A 23,108-nucleotide genomic window follows, 5' to 3' on the forward strand; every position below is an offset into this window, starting at 1 on the left:
AAAGACGACCTCCTTGTTCTTAACCAAGGAGGTCCAAATGTCCATGATGGTGTGTCTCTCCTTGGGAATGGCCTCGACGTTCGAACCACCGGGTTTCCTTGATCTCGAGTGGTGGAAGGGGCTCCTCGGATGTATGGGCGGATTTGAACTCTAGTATGGTCCTTTCTAGCTGGTCATCCTCGACCAAGTCAACTACCGGCATAGCCTCTCTAGAACTTCGTGCAGCAATTTCCGGAGCAATGACATAAGGTGCCTCTTGGTGAGCAACATTCCTCTTCTTCCTCTTCACAACCTTGAATAGCCTGGAAGTTGGCATGCCCAACATGTTTCTTGCACAAGAAATCTAAGAGTGAATCAAACTATAAAAAAAAAAGAGAGAGAGAGAAAGTAACGAATAAAAAGAAGGGAAATGCCCAAGCTTGAAACGATGACCTACGTAGAGGACTCAGCCCGGCCTAGATCAGCTTCTCCTTGGCCAAGTATTCACTCAACATTGATTTCCAGTCCACTAGGACCTACACCCTCATCTTCATCCACTCACTCAGAGTTTCATCCATGGTGTCCTTCATTCCCTCTCTCAATGTTGTCAAGAACAGCCATTCGCCACTTCGGTCAAGGAAGAAATACTTCCTCTTCCAGGCTGGTACTTTGGAGGGGTAGACATTCTACAATGTACGCCCAGGGTAGTAGGACAAGTAGTAATTGTACATCCCGGGAGTACTGAAAGGATTTTTCTTTATATGGCATATGCCGGCAAAGGTCTTAAGATCTAGGGGGGAAGCTGACGTGGTGACAAAAGGAGATGGTGTTGACCAGGGTCCTAATAAAGTTGGGATAAAACTAATCTAGGGTAATATTATAGTAGCTCAACACATCGGGAATAAGTGGATGAAGGGGGAATCGAAGACCCGCTTTTAGGGCCTCCTCGAAGACAGTGACATCATTTTCATCATGCTCCCACAAGGGTTGCCTAAGCGGAAGGGAATATCTGAACTGATTTGGAACCCTATATTGAGCTACGAGCTTGTAGATGTTCTCGATAGAGAGCTTGTTGGAACCAAATTGGTCCGATGCTTTAGCCCTAGATGGCTGTCGAGAAGATGAGGCCCTCTTAGGAGAACCTCGTCGGTCTTGAGCCGAGGTCCCTTACTCGGCCTAGTAGGACGAACCCCTCACTTCCCTGGACTCAATTAGGATGACTCACTTAGGATGAATAAACTGACCTCATCGGCAACATCGATAACTTTGACAACGCTGAGCTCCATGATCTTACTGTGCACCGGAACTCTAAAGTTTGGGACGAGAGAAATGGGCCCCCAAGGGTCCTATTTATAGATAGATGAATTGAACTATGGACAGTTGAGACTAGTTGGATCCAACGGTTCACAAGAATGCAACAATTCGTATTCCGAGGCAAAATCAATTTAATGTGTTTTAGACGTCTAAGCGACCTAATGGTTGCATGTCATTTGTGCGTCTCCGATATGCTACCTCGTGCCTAGGCCGGACCGACCAAACCAACCCGATCATGAGCCATTGGTCAGACCACAATCGAGGACAGAACTCAGACCAAATCACCTCAGCTTAAGACTACTCCCTCACTGGATTGATCATGCTAGACATGGGAGTGGGCGCAATTGATGAGGGGTAATTTGGTCCTCCAATGATATCACGACAAGTGGCATTGCAGAACGGCAGAGTGACACCTCGACACCATGTAATCAGACCTCAGAAGCACTTTCGACACTTTACAACTGCATTGATGACCTCGGCACCACCTTGGTAGGCCAAATTATGGACAACTAGGCAAGACCTCAAGTCAGCGTAAAAGGCGACTTACTTCCACCAGTCTGACTTGACTCCGGTTAGCGACCTGCCTGACTTGCCGAGCGACCTCCCCCTTAAGCGGACTATCACCTTTGAATTCCCCAGGATCACAACGCCACATTGGAAGAGCTGGTTATCACCTTGCCTGCTTCAGGTGGGATTGGATAAACATTACCCGCTTATGCGGAGTCCACATTCAGGCGTGAAACCACCTCCGAACGAGACGGGCCGGAGATCCCGGACACATTTTGTGAGGGTGAACGAACAACAACCTGTTTTGCTTGAAGTTCCTTTGTTTATAGCTAGTTGGGTCTTTGTGTTTCTTTTATCCTTGTTCTCTTCTTTACTTAAATGGGTGTCTGAATTTCTAAGCGTACTGCACTTACAATCTTGTGTTAAGAGGAGGAGCAAATTAAGGTGAAGATTTCCGTCGATCGAGGGTTTAATTTGCACAGTTGAACTTTCTCTCTCGCTCTAAGAGTCAGGTGCTCCAATGACAAGGAGTAAAATGGGCTTTCAATTTTTCAGGTTTTAGGCTCCACTTTGGAGTTGCAAATTAAAAGAGCTTCCAACTGTTGTTGGAGATGGAGAGTAGATCCATGAAGGGAGGTAATTAACAGTGGGGTGGGGGCAAAAATGACATGAAGAAGAAGAAATTAAGTGAGAACATATCAACATACATGCTTATTGTAATTAATTAATGCAAATGGAAAGTACATATATAAATATCCCAACATGGACAGTATACCAATCTTGGGTTAGACTGACATGACCATGCTTAATTATTAATTCTTATGCTTCATCATACTCAACTGGATCGAGCTTCACTGGTGCAATTTCAGGTGCATCAAGTATACCTTTGAGATCCCCAGTGGAGACTTCCAAATACTCTCTCATAAACGCCACAATAATCCCCCCAACGCATCTCCTCATGAGGTCCTTGTCACCATCTCCACTTTTACACAGACTACTTGATAATGTGCCTAGAATACCTTTGCAATTGTCATCTAACATGTCCATATGCCCGTAGTCCGCTGTAACCATGTGGTAACGAGGGTGCTTGCTTTCGTCGTAGAACTCTTGATGGCTCACTTGAGGTGGGGCACAAGGACAAAACAGTTTAATCTTCCTTTTCTCTCCCAGTCCAGTTCCTATCACCATAACTGGGATCCCGAGATTGAATGAGCGAGGTTGGTAAGTTAAGATTTTTGGTGGACATTCGCACCCTTTACATTTTCCTGCAACTGGGTCTAGTCCTATTAATACAGAGAATGCAAGTGAGGTAGGAGCGAGGCCAAGTGCAAGCGCAAAAGCGGCTTTGCCACCTCTACTATGGCCGACTAAGGCAAGCTTTTGAAGGTTTGGCTGGGCTTCCCCCGGGATCACAGATTTTAGGCCTTCAGAGAACCAGTTTGTCACCAGAGCTGCACAACAAATCTCCTCACCAAATGGTAACTGAAAATCCAAATGCTCCCGCCCATATTATCCATCACTATATAAGGCATGTAATAGCTAGTAATTCACAGGTCTAAACGGAAGAAAGAGATGAGAAAAGGAACCAAACCTGTGGGGCCACGCATATAAAGCCATGGGAAGCTATGTGTGTTAGGAGCTGGGTGTAGAAGACATTGGACAATGCAGTGCCATGAAGAAAGAGGAGAACCGGGTACTTGCCGCTTTCTGTTGGTGAGACGATTCTTAATGGCTTTGGAGAGCAAACAGTATCTTTTACTCCTACACTGAATTTTCCTGTTTCGAATACCCCTGTAGTAGTAGCAGCAGCAGTAGGAAGATTTACCTCCAAAAGTGCCATCTCTCTCTCTCTGAGCAGAGTACTGTATGTCTGTATGTGATCAGATCTGAGATGCCCGAAATTTATAAGTGAAACTTCAGCACTTTAAACGTTTTGAATGTTGGAAATTAAGGTCCACGGTGCAAATACAAAGTGGGGACCTTCTTTATGGCTTTTATTGAGTGAACGAGAGATAAATTGCCCAGAAAAAAAATGTTGATTGAAAGGAGATTGACAACCATGTCTTCGATATATGGTGATCCAACGCCCACCATACAAGACAAGTATCGATAATGATGGAAAACCTAACTCCGGGTGCAAAGCATAGAAATGGAAAAAATAAAATAATGGTGGCATAAACAAGGTCCATGATGTATATCCAAATTTTTGGGAAAAACAATTCCTTTCTTCTACAGCACTGGTGTGTCCGGAAACATGTCATTAATCACTTCGGAACACTAGTTTTAATATTTATAATTTTTTTTCCGATTCTCAAACAATTACAAATGCAGTAAATGGTGAGAACGGGTCGTATCCACAAGGAAGCAAGGGAAAAATTGTTATTTACTTAAATATGGGAAAGAAAACATATTAGAGAGTTGCAAAAACATAGAATTTAATTAATTAAACTAAAATTCATTAAAATAAAATTCCAATAGTGTTGGAAGTGAAAAGTGCAGAAAAATAAATAAATAAATAAAAGGATCGAAATAAAAAGTCTATAATCCGATCAGAGGTAACAGTCTCTAGAGCTCTCCTTTGACCCTCAAACTTCTCGAGTTAGGCCTTCCATCTTATCTGGTCGAATTCCAGATCTGCAGAAAAGAAAACAAAAATCAAACTAAATGAAAGTAAATTGCAAAAAGGAAAAAACAGAACTGGAAATGAAAGAACAAAAATTAAATCTAAGACTAATGGTTGGGATCCGAATCCAAAGGTGGCAGTAGTGGCTTAGGCGAACTACAAACAGGAACCCCTCTTCTTGCCTGGGCATCCTCCTCTTCCTCTACCCTTGAACTTCTCAAGATCAACCTTTTGTTTTACCTAGGGGCAGAATCCAACCCTTTCTCAGGAGCCCTTGGGTCATTTTTATAGAGAAAGATGGATACAACTGGGATTAAAGAGAAAGAGGGGGGTGGCAGTTGGGTTTTAGCAAAGATATGGGCACCCTAAAGTTTCTAATTATGGGTTAGGATGGTTATGGTTGATCCTAAGGCAGAAAAGAGAAGGAGAGGGCGTCCAATATTATGTAGGGCTGAGATTTAGGAACTCAGAAATGGAGGATGGAGATTAAGGTGCCTAGGGTTAAAAGGTGGAGATTAAAAGGAGTGGGTGGCGCCCTAGAGTGGATGGCTGAGATAGAAAATGGAATAGAGGGCTGAGATCTAATGACTAGGGGCTGAATGGTGAGGATTAGAAGTTTGGTGGCGCCCTAGGGTTAAAAAGCTAAAAAGACAGTGCCCTAAAATGAATGGTGGAGATTAGAAGGGATGGAAGGTGGAGATTGAGCAGCTAGGGGCGGCTAGGGTTTACTAAGGATGAAAAGAATGAGCTTGAAGGTGCCCTAGGGTTTGCTAATGAGAGGGGAGAATGCTAATACAGTAGGAGGGGCGTCATTCTGGGTTTAGCAGATAAGAGATGCCTCCTGTTCTTAGTTTTTCACAAAAACACCCCCTCTCTCAACTAGACTTCACACCAGATTCCCAAAAACTGCATTTCAGCCATGAAACTTCCCCAGTTTTTCACAAGATTTGCACAGAGACCCTCAGAGGTCACAATATTGAATTTAACTGGGAAAATGGACATTTTGATTATTCTAAGGCGTAAAATACCCCTAAAATGATGCCCTTAAGGCATCAAACTATAGAGTTATCACACCCCCCAATTTAACAATTGCTAGTCCCTTAGAAATGCAGCCTTAAAATTACACTGAGTAAAGAGATCATTCCCATTGCAAGATCATCTCTCACAAAATTAGCCAAATATCTTGATAAGCTGAGATTGATTTTTGCAGACTGTCTTGATAAGCGGAGATTTATTTTTGAAATCAAGTGGGTATTCTTCTTATAATTTTTGATAGTGGATTTCTACCCCTGAACTTGATATGCACACTTATTTTTATTGTTACCTTCCACCATTTTACGTGAATCTCGACACTTGCCTTAGGTGAAGAGACCCAGTTACTAAGTCTTAAGTAAGTGTCTTTGGCATTCCCTTTTCCATTTGATGTGAATCTCGACACTTGATTTAGGTGAAGAGACCCGGTTACTAAGTCTAGGGTGTCCATTGACCTTTTTTTTGTTGCAACATTGTTCAAGGCAGTCCATTGTTTCTAACAATTTGAAGAATTTTTGTCTAATTTCTCCATCTTTCTCTTCTTATCTTGGCAGGGGCAAACTATTTTCCAATTTCTAAACGGTTTCAACAATATTCAAATAAGACCAATTTTTACTCCTATCACTTGCTACCAATTTCTACAAACTTGAATATTCTTTTATCAGTTTCCTCAACTTTTTCTATTTGGGAATCTCTTTTAATGGAAATAAATTTTAAATTTTCTAATGAAATTTTAATTCTACATATTTAAAGGTTTAGCTTCTCTTTTTTTTTTTCAAAATTTCATTTTTTTCCTCTCTTTCCTCACCCCCAACTTAAGTGTCATTATCCCCAATAGCATGACTAGGCTGATGCAAAAAGGACTTGGGCCAAAGGGAACAATCAATAGGATTTTCCTAAGGGGTTCAAGGTCCGCCACCTAGTCTTGAATCAAAAAAAAAAAAAAAAAAAGAGAAAAAAACTCAAATCCTAACAGCAGAAACACTAAAAACTACGTTGGGTTGCCTCCCAACCAACGCTAAGTTTAATGTCTTCAGCCAGACACATCCATTCACTTCTTCCATCCAAACTCTCAGACTCACTTTCTTCTTCATACAAACAGGGCTCAGACTGGGCTAACCAAGGGGTAGACAAGTCATCCAAAAGATTGTCCACTATATCCACATTGCACTCATCTTCCCCTAGGTTTGGATACTTAGAGGCACTAAAAACATTTAACTGGACTTTCTGCTCCCCAAATGAAATGTCCATTTCTCCCGATTTACATTTGATGTTTGCATTGACCGTTGCTAGAAACGGTCGTCCTAAGATTATCAGGTTATGGTTCAGTTTCTCAGTTGGTGTTTTGTCTATGGCAACAAAATCTACTGTAAAATAACAGTCCTCTATCTTAACAATGACGTCCTCGATAATACCTCAAGGAGTTTTTACTGATCGATCAACGAGTTGCAGAATTATAGGTGTAGGTTTTAACTCACAGATCCTGAACCTTTCATAGATGATGAACGGAAGCAGATTTACAATGGCCCCAAGATCCAATAGGGCCCAACCGAAGGTGATTCCATAGATGACATATCTTATGAGAGGAGCACCCGGGTCTTTCATTTTTCGAGGAAGTTGGTTCAGGAGGACCACACTAATATCTACCAAGAGCATCACTTTTTATGGGGCTGATCGTGGCTCCCTCTTTTGAGTGCACAGCTCTTTTAGAAACTTGGTGTAGGGCGTGACTTGTTGGATCGCGTCGAGGAGAGGGATGTTAATATGGACTTGTTTGAATAATTCCTTGATCTCCTCGTTGTGCATCTCTTTCTTCTTTCGCAATGGCCCGACTGTGAGTTATATTGGAAAGGGGACTACAGGTTGGTTCACTATGGGCTCTTCTTCTAAAGTTTCCTTTCCTCCTTTTCCCCTCCCCCCCCGCAACTTAGGGTCTTCTTGCTCCTTTTCTTCTTCTTTGACTTTCTTTTTCTCATACAGGTCTTCTAAAATCCTCCCATTCCTTAAGGTTGTAACAGGTTTGGCATTTTCGAACTGAGGGTTCTTATGAGGTGGGGGAATTTGTTGTGGAGGAAAACCCAGTGGCTGATTTCTAGGATTTGCAACCGGTTGACTCGGTAATTGCCCTACTTCTCTCCTCGCATTGGCTTCAACTAGTTATCCTATTTGGATTTCTAATTTGGCAATGGACTGCTGTTGATTTAGGATAATCTATTAAAGTTGCAAGAATTGATCATCTACTGTACAGGTTTGAGGAGATTGTGGGTAAGCCTGATACGGTTGAACCGGTTGATTCCTAGGGTACATATGCTGGAATTGACTCTACACTTGTGGCCTCTAAAACTGTTGGGCCATGGAGTTAGATAGGTGGTACTACTGGGACTGTGTGTAGGTTTGACATGGTTGAGCCGGTTGAGTCCCAGGGTTATCATTATACTCATAGTGAGTCTGGGCTTCAGACCACTGAGAGTGTATATCTGGTAGGGTGGTTTCTTGGACTTGGGCCCTATAAGTGAAGTTGGGTTGGTTTTCCCACCCAGGGTTATATGGGCGAAAGAACGGGTTAGCATTGGGTTGGAAAAATCTGTTGGCTGCATGTACTTGGTCTGGAATGGCTGGTTGACATGGGCCCGCCGCAAGACACTAGTTAACATGATGGGCCGGTCTTGCATAGACGGAACATGTTGGATAGGATGACAAGGTTGGGTATAGGCCACTTTGTTGACGAAATGCAAGGACTTGATCAAGTATTTGGGCTATCCCATTAATCCTATTCAGTTGATGAGACACATGGTTCCAATCTATCCGTGACTCAGGTTGGAAGTAGTTTCCCGTTCCACAAACTCCGACCATTGAATTCATTTTATCTTATTTTGTTTTAACCACCCTTTTTCTTCTTTTTTGAAATTTAAAATTTAAATTTTGAATTTTAATTTCAAATTTAGATTTTGAAATTTAAATTCTACAATTTAAACTCAAATTTGATATTTTTCTTATTTTATTTTATGTTTTTATATTTTATATTTTCTCTTTTTTTTTGAAACTTGAAATTTAAATTCAAATTCAGATTTTGAAATTTAAATTCCTGAAATTTAAATTCAAATTTGAATTTTTATATTTAAAAAAAATGCAAGCAATTCACACAAATGACCTATAGGCTGACCTAGGGTTTCCTAAACTAGTGGTTCAATGAATGTGAATCCTCTTAGGGTCACTTGGAATTACACCACTTCCTTTGGTTAGCCAGGTAAGAGGTGAGGATGTGGGAGGCTCCCTTTACTCTCGCAAGGACCTAATTAAGTAACCACAAAACCCGCTTAGGCATAGCTATTTAACCTCTTTCCTTAGACACCTAGGGCTATTCAAAACAAGACCCAAACTGACCAAACCGACCAACCCGGTCCGATCCAACCCAAGTTGGCCGGTTTTTCTTCTACACCAGTCGGTTTCGGGTTACAAAAAAACATAAACCGATGGTTTGGTTTGGTTTCAGTTTTCATGTGTGAAAACCGAAACCGAACCGGCCCAAACCGACTTAGATATATATTATATATATAATATATTTCAGATATTATATATATTTGATATATTTCAGTTTTACTATATATATATATACATATTTCAGCTTTATTTCAGAAATATACATATTAAATATAAAATTTTTGATATATAAAATATTAGTTTTAACCCATCAAATCGTTTTTAATTTTCAAGCATCCAACCTTTGCTTTCTTAGACTTGAATCCTTTACCGTTCATATCGAGAGAATCATTCACAAAACAGATCCAAACCGACCCAACCCGATTCAAACGGACCAGGTCGGTTTTACTTAGTACTAGATCGGTTTCAGTTTCATTTCTAGGTAAACCGACCAGGTCGGGTCGGTTAGAAAATCGCCAGTAATTACAAGCTTCCCTAAAATTCAGCACACATTTGAACCAAATGTGAGGCACCCTAAAGGATCTTGGTATCCAAAATTTAAATTAGGGTTTAGCGTGAACCGCACATGAAGGGTGGTGATTTTTGGGCCAAGGAAGGGTGATGAAATCCCCACCTTATCTTATTTAAGTTGGATTGCCCTTAAATGGATTACCGAAAAAATACAATAAACAAAATAAATGCAACTAATTACAATGCATGAACAATTATCTCTAATATGCAATTCAACAATTTAACATAAAATAATAAAATAAAACTAATTCAGCAAAAGGAATAATTAAAATAATAAAAAAAAAACCTAATACATTCACAACTAATTCAGCAAAATTTTTTAAAATATTAATTAAAATTTTTTTAGTTTTATTTTATTTTTATTTTTATTATATATATATATATATTTTTTTTATTTTTTTATTTAATTTTTTTGAAATTAGAAATTAGAAATTTAAATTTTGAAATTTGAAATTCAAATTCAGATTTGAATTAAAATTAAAATTTAAATTCAGATTTGAAATTTAAACTCAAAATAAAAAATTTGAACAATTTCCTATTTAAAAATTAATTATTCAATTAAATAACTAATTAAAGGGAAACCAAATAAAGCAACAAATAATTATTGCAAAGAGAAAATAAAAAATTAATTAACAACTACCAAAGTAAATTCTAACAAGAAAGATTATGTGGCAATAAAAAATAAAAAAAGTAAACGAACAATTGTTTTATTTGAAAATTAAAAACAAACAAAACGAAAGAAATATAATACTAAAAAAATATAAATCAGATCTAGAAAAAATTTAATTAAAAATTCGAAAATCATTTTAGTAGCAGCTTAAATCTTAAGCCAAGTCCAACCATTTTAGTAGCAGATTAAATCTTCTATATGGAGTGCAGGAGTGGGATCGTCTATCCTCTTATAGTGTACCCCTTAGGTGTCTTCCCATTCAAGGAAGGATACCTGTCCATTTACAAAATTTAAATTAAATGGATTGTAACCTCCGTAACCCTATAATAATTAGAAAAATAAAAAACAAATCCCACTCTAAAAAGGAAATTGAATATTGACCCCTAATATATCCACCACCTCTCTCTCTCTCTCCCTCAAACAAACTGTTAGGTCCCAATCAGATTCAAGGCAACCAGAAAATAATACTTTCTTTTGGTGAAAGATGAACCAATTGAGAGAGAATAATTCAGCTTGCCCATTCCAGCTAGAGTGGTTACATAAATATTAGTTCCTATAACAACTTACTCCTAATTGTTAGCTAACTGACCTGAACTCTAGGAAACAAACTCAAAGCAAATCCATGTAACAACTTTCCTAATTACTAGCTAACTGACCTGAATTCTAAGAAACAGAATGTAACAACTTTCCTAATGACTAGCTCTGACCTTGACAATTTCAAATCATAATAGATAACAGAAAATGAAATAACAGAACTTCAACAAATAGCTAGTTGACCAAGTCAATCCAGGAACTTGGGATTTTTCTTTGGAGTGCGCAATGACCTTCTGGGTTTATCAGTACTTTCCCCGCCCGGAAGAACCTTGTCCTCAAGGTTCAGTGCAGGAATCTGATTTTGGAGAAGCGCTGCAATTTCCCAAGTGGCATCTTCAATGGGCAATCGCTTCCATTTAACTAAATATTCTTGTAGGAACTTAGAGCCATGCTTTATCTAGTGTACGTCTAATATCTTCTCTGGTTCAATCTGGAGAGATCCTCCATCAGAAAGTGGTGGCAACTCAACAGTAGTAGGTGAGGGGGTCCCAACAAATTTCTTTAAGAGTGAAACATGAAAAACAGGGTGTATTTTGGCTTCCGAAGGTAAAGATAGTTTATAAGCCACTTTGCCCAGTTTTTGTTCAATCTGAAAAGGGCCAAAGAACCGACTAGCAAGCTTGTGATGTGCACGCTTAAATACTGTGTGTTGGCGGTAGGGATGTAATTTTAGTAGCACAAAGTCACCTACCTCGAAGTCCACATCTCTCCTCTTATGATCAGCAATAAGCTTCATTCTTGTGGCTGCCCTTTCTAGATTCTTCTTTAATTGTTGGAGCACTTTGTCCCGATGAAGAATCTGATCTACCTCATTGACACGTGACAAACCGTTTGTGTACAACGGAATTGAAGGGGGAAGTCGACCATATAAAGCCTGAAATGGAGTCATTCCTATAGAACAATGGAAGGTGGTGTTGTACCAATACTCAGCCCATGATAGATAGTTGTACCATCTACGAGGCCATTGATGGACATAGCAGCAAAAGTATTGCTCGATACAACGGTTTACCACCTCTGTTTGGTCATCCGTCTGTGGGTGATAGGATGAGCTCAACTTCAATTTAGTACCTAACATGGTGAAAAATTCGTGCCAAAACTTGCTAATAAAAATAGGGTCTCTATCGCTGATTATAGACTTTGGCATTCCATGGAGTTTGATGACATTCTCCACAAACTTTTCAGCAATAATTTTTTCCGAAAAGGGATGGGACAAGGCAATAAAATGGGCATATTTACTTAGCCTATCCACAACCACCATTATGCTATCTTTCCCACATGAAGTCGGCAAGCCTTCAATAAAATCTAAGGAAATATCATCCCATACCTAGTAAGGCATTGGAAGTGGTTGGAGCAACCCCGCGGGTGCCAGTGTGTCAGATTTAATTTTCTGACAGGTTGTACACTGCGCAATATAATCCTGGACAGATTTGTACATTGATGGCCAGTAGAACTGTTGAGCCAACCGCTTGTAAGTTCTTAACACTCCCGAATGGCCTGCCATCTTGCTATCATGGAATTCCTGTAGAAGTTATCCTCGTAGTGCATTAGGAACGACCACACTGTTTTTGTAAAAGCATAATCCATTTTTCACAGAGAAATTTCCCGGTAGATCGCTCGATGCCTGTAGGAATAATTTTTGCAAATATGCGTCATCTTTTGCTGCCTTTTGTATATCATCCCATAGAGACACCTGTGAAACAACTAATGGATTCAGCAGAGGACTGTCAGCTCGGCAAGATAAGGCATCAGCCGCTGAGTTCTCACGTCCAGGCCGGTAGATAATCTCATAATCATACCCAAGAAGTTTGGCAACCCATTTTTGCTGTTCGGGGGTGGCCACACGTTGATCCAAAAAGTATTTGAGGCTTCTTTGATCTGTTTGAATAAAGAACTTCCAGTCTTGGATGTATGGTCTCCAAGTTCGAATTGCCTCTACTATGGCTAACATTTCTTTAGCATAAATAGACCACGACCGCTTGGAAACCCCCAATGCTCTACTTAGGAATGCTATCGGCCTTCCTTGTTGAGTTAAAACAGCCCCGATTCCATCTCCTGAAGCATCGGTTTCAATGATGAATGGATCGGAGAAATTTGGCATGGCAAGGATAGGCGTGGTCGTCATGGCTTGTTTGAGCCGTGTGAATGCCTCCTTCGCCTCTTCATTCCACTTGAAACAGCCTTTTTTGAGAAGGTTAGTGAGAGGGCGCGCTATCAAACCATAATTTCGAACAAACTTCCTGTAGTAGCCTGTCAAACCCAAGAATCCACGTAGCTCAGTCACATTAGTGGGTTGCGGCCAGGCTATCATGGCCTCTATTTTCTTGTTATCAACTTTTACTCCCTGGGATGTCACCACGTGGCCCAAATACTCCAGCTCCTGCTTGCCAAAGTTACATTTGCCTGCTTTGACAAAAAAGCTATGATGTTTCAAAATGTCTAAGGTGGTGCGAACATGACTCAAATGTAAGTCCCAGGTAGGACTATAGATCAATATATCATCGAAGAAAACCAATATGAATTTGCGGAGGTGTGGTCGAAATATAGAGTTCATAACAACTTGGAAAGTGGAAGGGGCGTTACATAAGCCGAAAGGCATAACTAGATACTCAAAATGCCCATTATGAGTTCTAAAAGCAGTTTTCGAAATATCAGGGGCGTGGACTCTTACCTGGTGATAACCCACTCGAAGGTCCAGTTTTGTGAAGTAAGCTGCTCCATGTAATTCATCCAGCATGTCGTCTACTGATGGAATTGGAAACCAATCCTTGACAGTGGCTGCGTTGAGTGCCATGTGATCTGTGCAAAACCTCCAGAACCCATCTTTTTTCTTCACCAGCAGAACGAGAGAGGAGAATGGACTGGTACTTGGTCGAATGATTCCCATATCCAACATTGCTTGCACTTGCTTCTCGATCTCTGCCTTTTGAAAATAAGCATACCGGTATGGGCGAACATTGATGGGTTGTGTCCCTTCTTTCAAAGGAATGTGATGGTTGATTTCCCTTAAGGGCGGTAGCTTGGTGGGCTCTTGGAAGATGTCTTCATACTCTCTTAATAGTTGCAACATATCTATTGGAATGTCATCCCACTGAAACTCTTCTACGGCTTGAGCATAAATTGCAAAAACCATCTGACCTTGACGGTGTTCCTTTGTAGTAGTTTTTAAGGAAGTGGCTTGAAGCCCCCTTTGAATTACTTGTAGCCTGTGTGCTTGATTTTTCCATTTGAAATCCATAGTCAATTGCTTCCAGTTACAAACTACGGATCCCAACATTTCCAACCATTGAATTCCTAAAACCATATCCAATCTAGCCAATGGTAGTGAATAAAATGTAAGTGAAAATGGAATTCCTTGTAAGACTACTGGTACCTTATCAAACCACCCCTGGCAGAGGAATCACTCTCCATTAGCTACATGGACTGTAAATGCCTTGATTGGGACTACTGGCAGTCATAAGGAATCAGCTATCCTGTCACTCACAAAGTTGTGCGTGGAGCCACTGTCAATTAATATTGTTACCTCTTGCGTCCCAATTGTAGCTGTGATCCGCATAGTCCGTGGTGACGTCCACCCTGTTGTCGCATACATGGATATTTCTGGCTCCTCTTCCCCGGTTAGCAGCGATCCGTCACCCCCACAGCTATCATCATGAGTTTGATTGTCGGTGTGGCATTCGTGGAGAAGGAGTTGCGGGCCTTGACATTTATGGCCAGCAGTGAACCTCTCGTTGCAACCGAAACAGAGACCTTGAGCTCGTCTCTTTTGCATTTCTTCCCAACTCAAGCGTTTAGGGGTCACCGGTGAAGTTCGCGGTGCTTGAGGGGCCTTTGCAGGAGAGAAGTACTAGGGAATTGGTCGGGCAAACCTCCGCTATCATGCGAGTTGTTCGTCCTTCATCCGTGCCAGTCCGATTGCCTCCTTTAAAGTCTTTGGTCTGAACATGCGAATACCATCGGCGATTTCTGATTTCAAGCCTCCCATGAACGTTCCAACGAGAACTTTTTGAGTCCAGCCTTGTACCCGATTGCCCAATTTCTCAAATTCCCGTTGATAGTCCCGAAGTGACCCAGTCTGCCTTACACGAGAGAGAGCCTCGTCAAAGTCTTCTCCATTTGTTGGTCCGAATCGAGCCCAAAGCTCTTCAGAAAACATGGACCACGTCACCGACTAGTTTTCCTCTTTGTATGTCCGATTCAGCCATTGCCACCACTGGTTTGCTTCACCCTCCAAGTGAAAAGCCACCAAGCTCACCTTCTGCTCTTCCGGAGTTCTCTGAAATTCAAATTACTGAACTACACGATTGAACCATTATGTTGGATCATCCCCTACTTCATCCTGTTGGTGCCGGTGCGACTGACCCCGCTCTACTGAGTGCGAAGTTGGAGATGCCTTTGAGGAGAGAACCGCGTCAGAAAGAGCCCTCAAAGACTCCTCAATCCGCTGCATTCAATCGCCCATTCCAAGGCCAAGCCGCTGTACTTCATCCTGTAAGCCTCCCAACCCTTGCTCTAGTATTTCAATTCGCTCTTTGTTGGATGCCATTGTAGCTCTGATACCAATTGTTAGGTCCCAATCAGATTCAAGGCAACCAAAAAATAATACTTTCTTTTGGTGAAAGATGGACCAACTGAGAGAGAATAATTCAGCTTGCCCATTCCAGCTAGAGTGGTTACATAAATATTAGTTCCTATAACAACTTATTCCTAATTGTTAGCTAACCGACCTGAACTCTAGGAAACAAACTCAAAGCAAATCCATGTAACAACTTTCCTAATTACTAGCTAACTGACCTGAATTCTAGGAAATAGAATGTAACAACTTTCCTAATGACTAGCTCTGACCTTGACAATTTCAAATCATAACAAATAACAGAAACTGAAATAATAGAACTTCAACAAATAGCTAGCTGACCAAGTCAATCCAGGAACTTGGGATTTTTCTTTGGAGTGCGCAATGACCTTCTGGGTTTATCACAAACCCCCTCTTTCAGATTAAACCCAATGAAGATAGGCATATCTACAAGGGTTTTTGTGGCCGGAAGACCAAAACTTGAAACCATGTAATAATTCTTCTACAAAACCTTTTTTCTCCCTAAGCATTGATGATTAAAATGGCTAATCAGAATTACTAAAGCATCTTCTCGTAAGAGGTGCAATTGCTTTCGTTGCCTTGGTTGTCTCATGTCGATAGGCCCTGGGCTAGTTGCCTAAATTGTTTCATATATGGGTTGTATCTATATTTAAATGTCCAAGTATGGCTTCTATCTTCGGTCATGAATCAAATGATCTATTTAGGTGTTTGTCCAATTTTTCACCAATTTGAAAAGCCAACCGTCTTATCCAGGTGTGAGAGAGAATTTATGTAAAAATGACAAAAAAAAAGTGATTAACTTTATTATATACATGCTTGGTGCTCAAGTTTACTTAATAGCTTTGAAATTCAAAATTAGCACAATTAATTTTGTTACATATTTTAGTTTGATTCAAGATTATTTAGAATTGGAGCTTATCAAGTGTGGATATTTTGTATTTCAAATACCTCCATTAACTGTTTCAGGTAAATTGGACAGGGAAAGAAACCTTGAATTGAAGGATTGCTGCCAGGAAAAATAACAGTTCAGAGAGAGAGGCAAGAAGAAGAAGATAGTTCGTTCATATGGAGAGAGAGAGTGGGAGAGGGAGAGACAACATTCAGATTCCTTTTTAGAGTTGGATTTCTTTCTTTTTGTTCTAATTATTAGTGGTTACGAGGTTTCATTCCATTTAATTTAAATTTTAACCGTCATTCTTCCTTTTATAAATGGACAGGTGTCCTTCCTTAAATGGGAGGTAAGAAAGTACACTTAAGACGTATATAATAAGAGGACAAATCATATGTTACTCATTTTTCCATTGTTATGAAATTGGTTGCGATTTCTAGGTAGAGGTCATATTGGGCAATAATGTCCATATGTTATGGAGAGAGATCAGATTCAGATTCAGTCCTCATAAGACCGTGATCATATATTCAGTGGTTTGGTGTTGATGAACAATTAAAAGTTAAGACTCGTTTATTTTTTACACATTAAAACACAAATCATATATTACTCATTTCTCCATTGTTATGAAATTCGTTGGAATTTTTAGGTAGAGGTCTTATTGTGCAATAAGGAGAGCAATAATGTCCATATGTTAAAGAGATAGATCAGATTCAGTTCTCACAAGACACCATACTTACAGCCATTCGCAACTGCATTCTCAATGCAAAACTGCTGCAAGTGGGTGTGAAGACAGTGTGAACACAGTCTTGTGAGGACTGAATCTGAGTTTGATGGGGCCACATTTAATGTGCACCAAGCTCTGTCCTCTTCTTTCTCTGTTCATGCCAACTGGCTCGATTGTATTTGATAAGGCCAACGGTTAATCATAGAAAATATTGGGAATTGATTCTCACCTTCATCGGGGCAAGGGTAGAGGCTTGGGTATCGAACCGTTTCAACCATTACCTAGCTTTATTTTCATTTTTTATTTTTCTGTTCAAAACGTGCTATTTTGTCAAAAATCATTAGTTTGGTCCATCTGACAGGGTCACCATGGGTTATAAATTACAATATATTGAAAATTTTTAGAGGCCATAAATTTGCAATTGATTGTCAATAAGGGTGATATTTTTTGTTTTGGGCTACCTTTTGTCATTTATGCATCGCAAGTAGTTGTAGACATGTGAATTTTTTTAAGCTAAATAAGTGAACTTAATTTACATGATAGCCTTTTCAAATTAATATGGGACTTCATGGGCCCAAGGCCCAAGTCTACATAAATATGTCTTGGTGGCCTAAGGATCCAAATGTATTAAGTCCAATTTGGCCCATCTCCTATTGTAATAGGGTGGTCCTATTGGTAAGACCACTAACTCACATAATGGTGCATGTATAGGAGTTAATGTTAATTCAACACCCCACTCACATGGATTGGTTAGCTAAGTAGACTGAGGTACTAGCCTTAATCCTTGCCTATAAATAGCCTTGCCTAGGAAGAAGGAGGGTTCATTTTCTTCCTTTCGAGAGAATCACACTGCAAGAAGCTCTCAGACATCAACGCTGAAGATTGCAAGCAACCACACACTCCTACAACCTCCAACAACTGCAAGATCAAGAGAGAAGAAATAAGGGAAAAGCTTCTTCTTTCTCTACAACACTTGGATTCAAGCTCTCCAAAGAAGATCAAGCCACAACAAAAGGGCCCTTCTTAGAGAAGCATCCTTTACAGCCGATCAAGTGCAAAGCCCGGAGTGAAGAAATCTACATCAAATCTCCCAAAGCATCAAAATCAAGGAAATCTACATCAACACTTCAAGAAGTATGAGAAGCACGCCAATGGCCCTCGTCTTCACCAAATTCGACCGTCAATCAGAGGTTGCTCACGTCATCGAGCATTAATCAAAGAGGGTGCAATTCCCTTGTATTTTCATTATTACAAATTCATTTTTGAAATTTGTGTCGACAAATTTCTGGCACACCCGGTGGGTCACTCTCTTCCTCTCATCTTTTGAGTCGACAACTGCAACAGTCATCCAATGGCTACCAAGAAGGCTGCAACTTCCTTCCACAAGTCCTCTGGCGCTTTTGGTTCTTCCTACAACCGCTCTGTCACACGTGCCATGGCGAAATCCAACAAAGCGCAGCTACCGTCTCTAATGGAGCTTCCTACACGGAAAATCACCAAGGCGACTACTCTGCAGAAGGAAAGCCTCTTCAACTCTCCAAACATTGATGTGAAAGGAAAGAAACACTTTCTCCCAGATTACGAATCCAGCACTGCGTCGAGGACGGAGTCTTACTCCTCTCCATCACACAACTCCTACTCTACTTCTAGTGGCGTCATAGCAGTGATGTTGACAAAAGCCGCGACGATGAAAGAACAACTCCAGAATATGGCTGAAGCCATTGACAACCTCAAGAGCTCCAACGCTGAGAAGGATCTCCAAATTATCATCCTAATTAACAAACTGGAGATACAAGAGGAGTAGAAGTAGCAACAAGAGGAGCATGATCAGGTCACATGCTGAACATGATTTAAGACACCACCCAAGTTTTCGTTGCTTCTCTGACGATGCAACAACTCCAGTACATGATCGCTGACACCATAAGGGCCCAATATGGAGGAGTTCCACAGACCTCTCTAGTGTATGCCAAACCATACACTCGCTGCATTGATGAGATGCGCATGTCATTCAGATACCAACCTCCTAAGTTCCAACAGTTCGACGGGAAGGGCAATCCGAAGCAACACATAGCCCACTTCATCAAGTCTTGCAACAACGCGGGAACCTACGGTGACCAAATGGTGAAGCAGTTTGTTTGCTCCCTCAAGTCTACAATGTTTGATTGGTACACAGACCTCCAGCCAGGTTCCATTGACAATTGGGACCAGTTTGAGAGAGAATTCCTCACTCACTTCTAATATACATGTCGAACGGTTGGAGAGAATTGAGAGACAATTGGGACCAGTTTGAGAGAGAATTCCTCACCCTTCAATGCAAGGAACAAATTAGCCAATCCTCTACCATAGACACATGCGTCCAAGGGACGCATTGGGGACTACTCTACAGCCTCAAAGGGAACATGCCTACCACCTTCGAAGAATTAGCTACTCGAACTCATGACTTGGAGATCCAAATAGCCAAGCATGGAAATCCCCAACTAAGTGATCCTCGTGAACAGAGGAAAGGTAAGAAAGAAGTCAAGAAGGACCTTAAGACCTCCTCCTCCAAAGGAAAGGAAGTCATGAATACTACCACTGCACCAGTTAAGATCTCTAGCAAGAAGAAGAAGATAGAGATCAAAGGGAAGTCTTTTGCAAACCAAGGCCAAAAGAAATCTAGGCCTACTCTGAAGGAACTAGAATAGAAGGAATATCCATTTCCTGACTCTAACATTCTAGAAATGCTCAGCCAGCTACTCCAATCAAAGTTGATTGAGCTGCCACCGCCCAAGCGACCTGAAGAGAAAGGACGTGTGACTGACCCCAAGTATTATCAGTACCATCGGATGATAAGTCATCCAACTGAAAAGTGTTTTGTCCTGAAGGACAAAATACTTCGTCTCACAAAACAAGGAAAGATCGAGTTAGATCTTGGTGATAATTTTGTTGCTATTAACGTCATTATGATGACTTTGGGTCTTTTGACCCCATACCTCTACAACCCTCTACAGGTTCTTCCTCCTCTACTCAATCTATAGTGAGTGTCCAAACCTCAAGGAACTATGCACCTGTAAAAGAGAAGTCAACACCACAACACAACTCAATGGATTCTCCTCAAATTACGAAGATTGGAGGCAAGGTAGATGGACCCCCAACAATGTATTTTCCTACAATGTCCCTCCCACAAGGGGCAGTTCCTATCCAGTTTAATGTTGATCAAGAGGTGACTACGATTTATGCCTATCCTGACATGCCAAGGTTCGGCAATCCTGACATCCCAACTCTCTATGAGCTAATGACTGATGACTTGGACTATTGGGAAGAGCTGTCTATTTCGAAAGATGAGATAGAAGATGGGTGGTCCACCTTCACCAGCAAAAAACCTAAGGAGAAGGTACAACACCAACCAGAAGGAATCATTTCGAATGGGGGCAAGACTATCTCCATCTACTCTAGTGACTCAGAAATATCTTCTCAGGACAAGATCGGATGGACTGTCATCTCTCAGCGTAAGAACAAGGCTCCCCGTCCCGTTGTCCCTACATCAACCAGACCAAAGCGGATTAGAAAACGGCGAGTGCACAACGCCTCCAAGAAGAAGAAAGTGCCAAAGAAGAAAGCACCTCAGGTACCACCAGCTAGTGAGGAGGGAGTGCTTTAACAACCTCTTCCAACTCCAGTAACCCTTTGGGAGTTCATGCCAAGAGAACTTTTTCTAGAGGAATGTGTAGCGACATACATGGTGACAATTGACGAAGAGGAAACATCACCATCAGTAGAAGAGGCTTCATCCGACGAGGACGAAGACATGGCAAGACAAGGCTTCTTAAAGAGCACCCCATGTGTGATGAAGAAGTAGCAAAGCAAATAGAGGAAGTGCCATCCACTTGAGCCTTACTTAAGCGCTACAACTACCACATAAGGTTCGCTTTGCAATGGCGAAGACCTTGATTCTCCCCAACAAGTACCAAAGAAAGGTACCAAAAGGGGACAACTGTGTGGATTGCTTGGTGACAATTACCTTTATAGATGAGGATTTACAGCTTGGGTCACGTCCACACAATAGACCCTTGTATGTTAATATGTATATTCATGAACAGAAGATGTCATGCATCCTCATTGATTGTGGATCTATTGTCAACATCATGCCAGCCTCCACTATGAAACAACTTGGAATTAACAAGGATGAATTGCTAAAGAGCATGTTGACAATCCAAGGCTTCAATCAAAAGGGATAACGTGTTGTTGGCATGGTGCGTCTCAAGATAGAAATAGGGGACTTAACATCTCCAGCCCTTCTACATGTCATCGATGCCAAAACATCCTACCAACTACTTTTGGAACGCCCTTAGTTGCATGAGACAGGAGTGTTTCCTTCAACATGGCATCAATGTTTCAAATACTACCATAATGGAACACAAAGGAAAGTAGTCGCTGGGCCAGAGCCTTTCAACAAAATCGAAGCACATTTTGCTAACGCAAAGTTCTATGCTGACAAGGTCATTTCAGAAGCTCTTCCGATCTCCGTGCCGAAGCCTTTCATGATGAAGGTTTGGAAGGAAAAGGAAGACACGATGCATGAAGAAGAAAATGCATCTTCAAGTGGTGATAAGGAGCATCTACAAAACCAGCATGCATATGCTACCTTGCCAACAACTCCACCATCGACTTCCTCTTCTTGTAACCAGTCAACTCAAGTGCTTCGTTACACACCAAAGTCAAGGAGAAGGAAAGAGCAAGTACCTTTTGAGGTCATGATTGCATCAATCACTAAACCAATACCAAGGAGTGACATTGGAGTTCTTGAGAAGGATCTTGTACTTCCAATCTCCACGGCATCGAAGTCATCAGTCTTTAAACCACCTCTAAAAGGATTTGTTATAGCTTCATCAACCAGTAAAGTAGGGCAGCATCAAGAAGGGTGGTTTGACCCCAACGCTAAGAAGCTCCTTGAGAAAGTAGGTTACAAAGAAGGTGAAAATCGTTAGTTAGGGAACCTTGAGCCGGAGTGTTGTTCCTTCTCATATGAAGAGGGTGGCGAACTTGGAAGCTTCCTCTAATGAGACATTGATAGTTAGACAATAGACAATTTTCATCACATCTCCATCATCTTCTCAATCAAAGTTCAACCTTCAACCAGGACAAGACATGGAAGAACAAAGTGAAGGGCTAACTGAGGATGAAGACATTGTCTCGGTTAATCACATCACTATTGAGGAGAAAGAGGACGAAGATTTGTCAAGCACTTCTTCATATGAAGAACTTGAGCCTAGTCCACCTACCTTTGAAGAAGGAGGCCAAGCAACAGTGATGACCTGAAGGATTTGAACCTTGGCACTAAAGAGGAACCTAGACCTATCTACATCAGTGCACTCCTTAGCCTTAAAGAAGAAGCCAAATACTTCAAATTACTTCAGGAGCACAAGGATGTCTTTGCTTGGACATACAAGGAAATGCCCGGTTAGATCCAAAGGTTGTTGTCCACCACCTATCTATTAGGCACGAGGTACGACCAATCAAACAAGCACAACGTCAATTTCAGCCCGAGTTGATCCCACAAATTGAAGTCGAAATCAACAAGCTCATTGAAGTTGGTTTCATTCGGGAGGTGGAGTATCCAACTTGGATCACAAACAATGTTCTTATGAGGAAGAAGAATGGCCAAATCCGGGTCTGTGTTGACTTCCGATACCTAAATCAAGCTTGCCCAAAAGACGAATTTCCTTTACCTATCACTGAACTCATGGTAAATGCAACTATAGGCCACGAGGCATTATCCTTCATGGATGGTTCATCTGGATACAATCAAATTCACATGGCGCCTAAGGATGAGGAACTCACGGCCTTCCGAACACCAAAGGGGATCTACTATCACAAAGTAATGCCTTTTGGTCTTAAGAATGCCGGTGCTATGTACCAACGTGATGCAACGGATCTTCGATGACATTCTTCACAAGAAGGTTGAATGCTACGTCGATGACTTGGTTGCTAAGTCTAAGAAGAGAGAAGATCATCTCGATGATTTGTGTAACATCTTCAATAAGCTAAGGAGGTATCAACTAAAGATGAACCCTCTCAAGTGTGCATTTGGAGTCACCTCAAGCAAGTTCCTCGAATTCATTGTTCGCCATCGGGGGATTGAAATTGAACAATCAAAGATTGACGCCATCCAAAACATATCGGAGCCGCGGAACCTACAAGAGTTGAAGAGTCTCCAAGGACGACTGGCTTACATTCGACGGTTCATCTCCAACC

General features: G+C 41.1%; 1 protein-coding gene across 1 annotated transcript; it reads right to left on the reverse strand.

The window, feature by feature from the left end:
* Positions 1 to 2,459: 2,459 nt before the first annotated feature.
* On the reverse strand, positions 2,460 to 4,073 carry LOC104596676 (chlorophyllase-1-like). Its single transcript, XM_019197626.2, has 2 exons — positions 3,392 to 4,073; positions 2,460 to 3,282 (listed from the first exon to the last, which is right to left on the reverse strand). The coding sequence occupies exons 1-2, from the start codon at positions 3,638 to 3,640 to the stop codon at positions 2,620 to 2,622; spliced, it is 912 nt and encodes a 303-aa protein (XP_019053171.1). The 5' UTR covers positions 3,641 to 4,073; the 3' UTR covers positions 2,460 to 2,619.
* Positions 4,074 to 23,108: the final 19,035 nt, after the last annotated feature.

This window comes from Nelumbo nucifera, chromosome 1 (assembly GCF_055504915.1).
Source record: "Nelumbo nucifera cultivar China Antique chromosome 1, China Antique-T2T, whole genome shotgun sequence".
Lineage (NCBI taxonomy): Eukaryota > Viridiplantae > Streptophyta > Magnoliopsida > Proteales > Nelumbonaceae > Nelumbo > Nelumbo nucifera.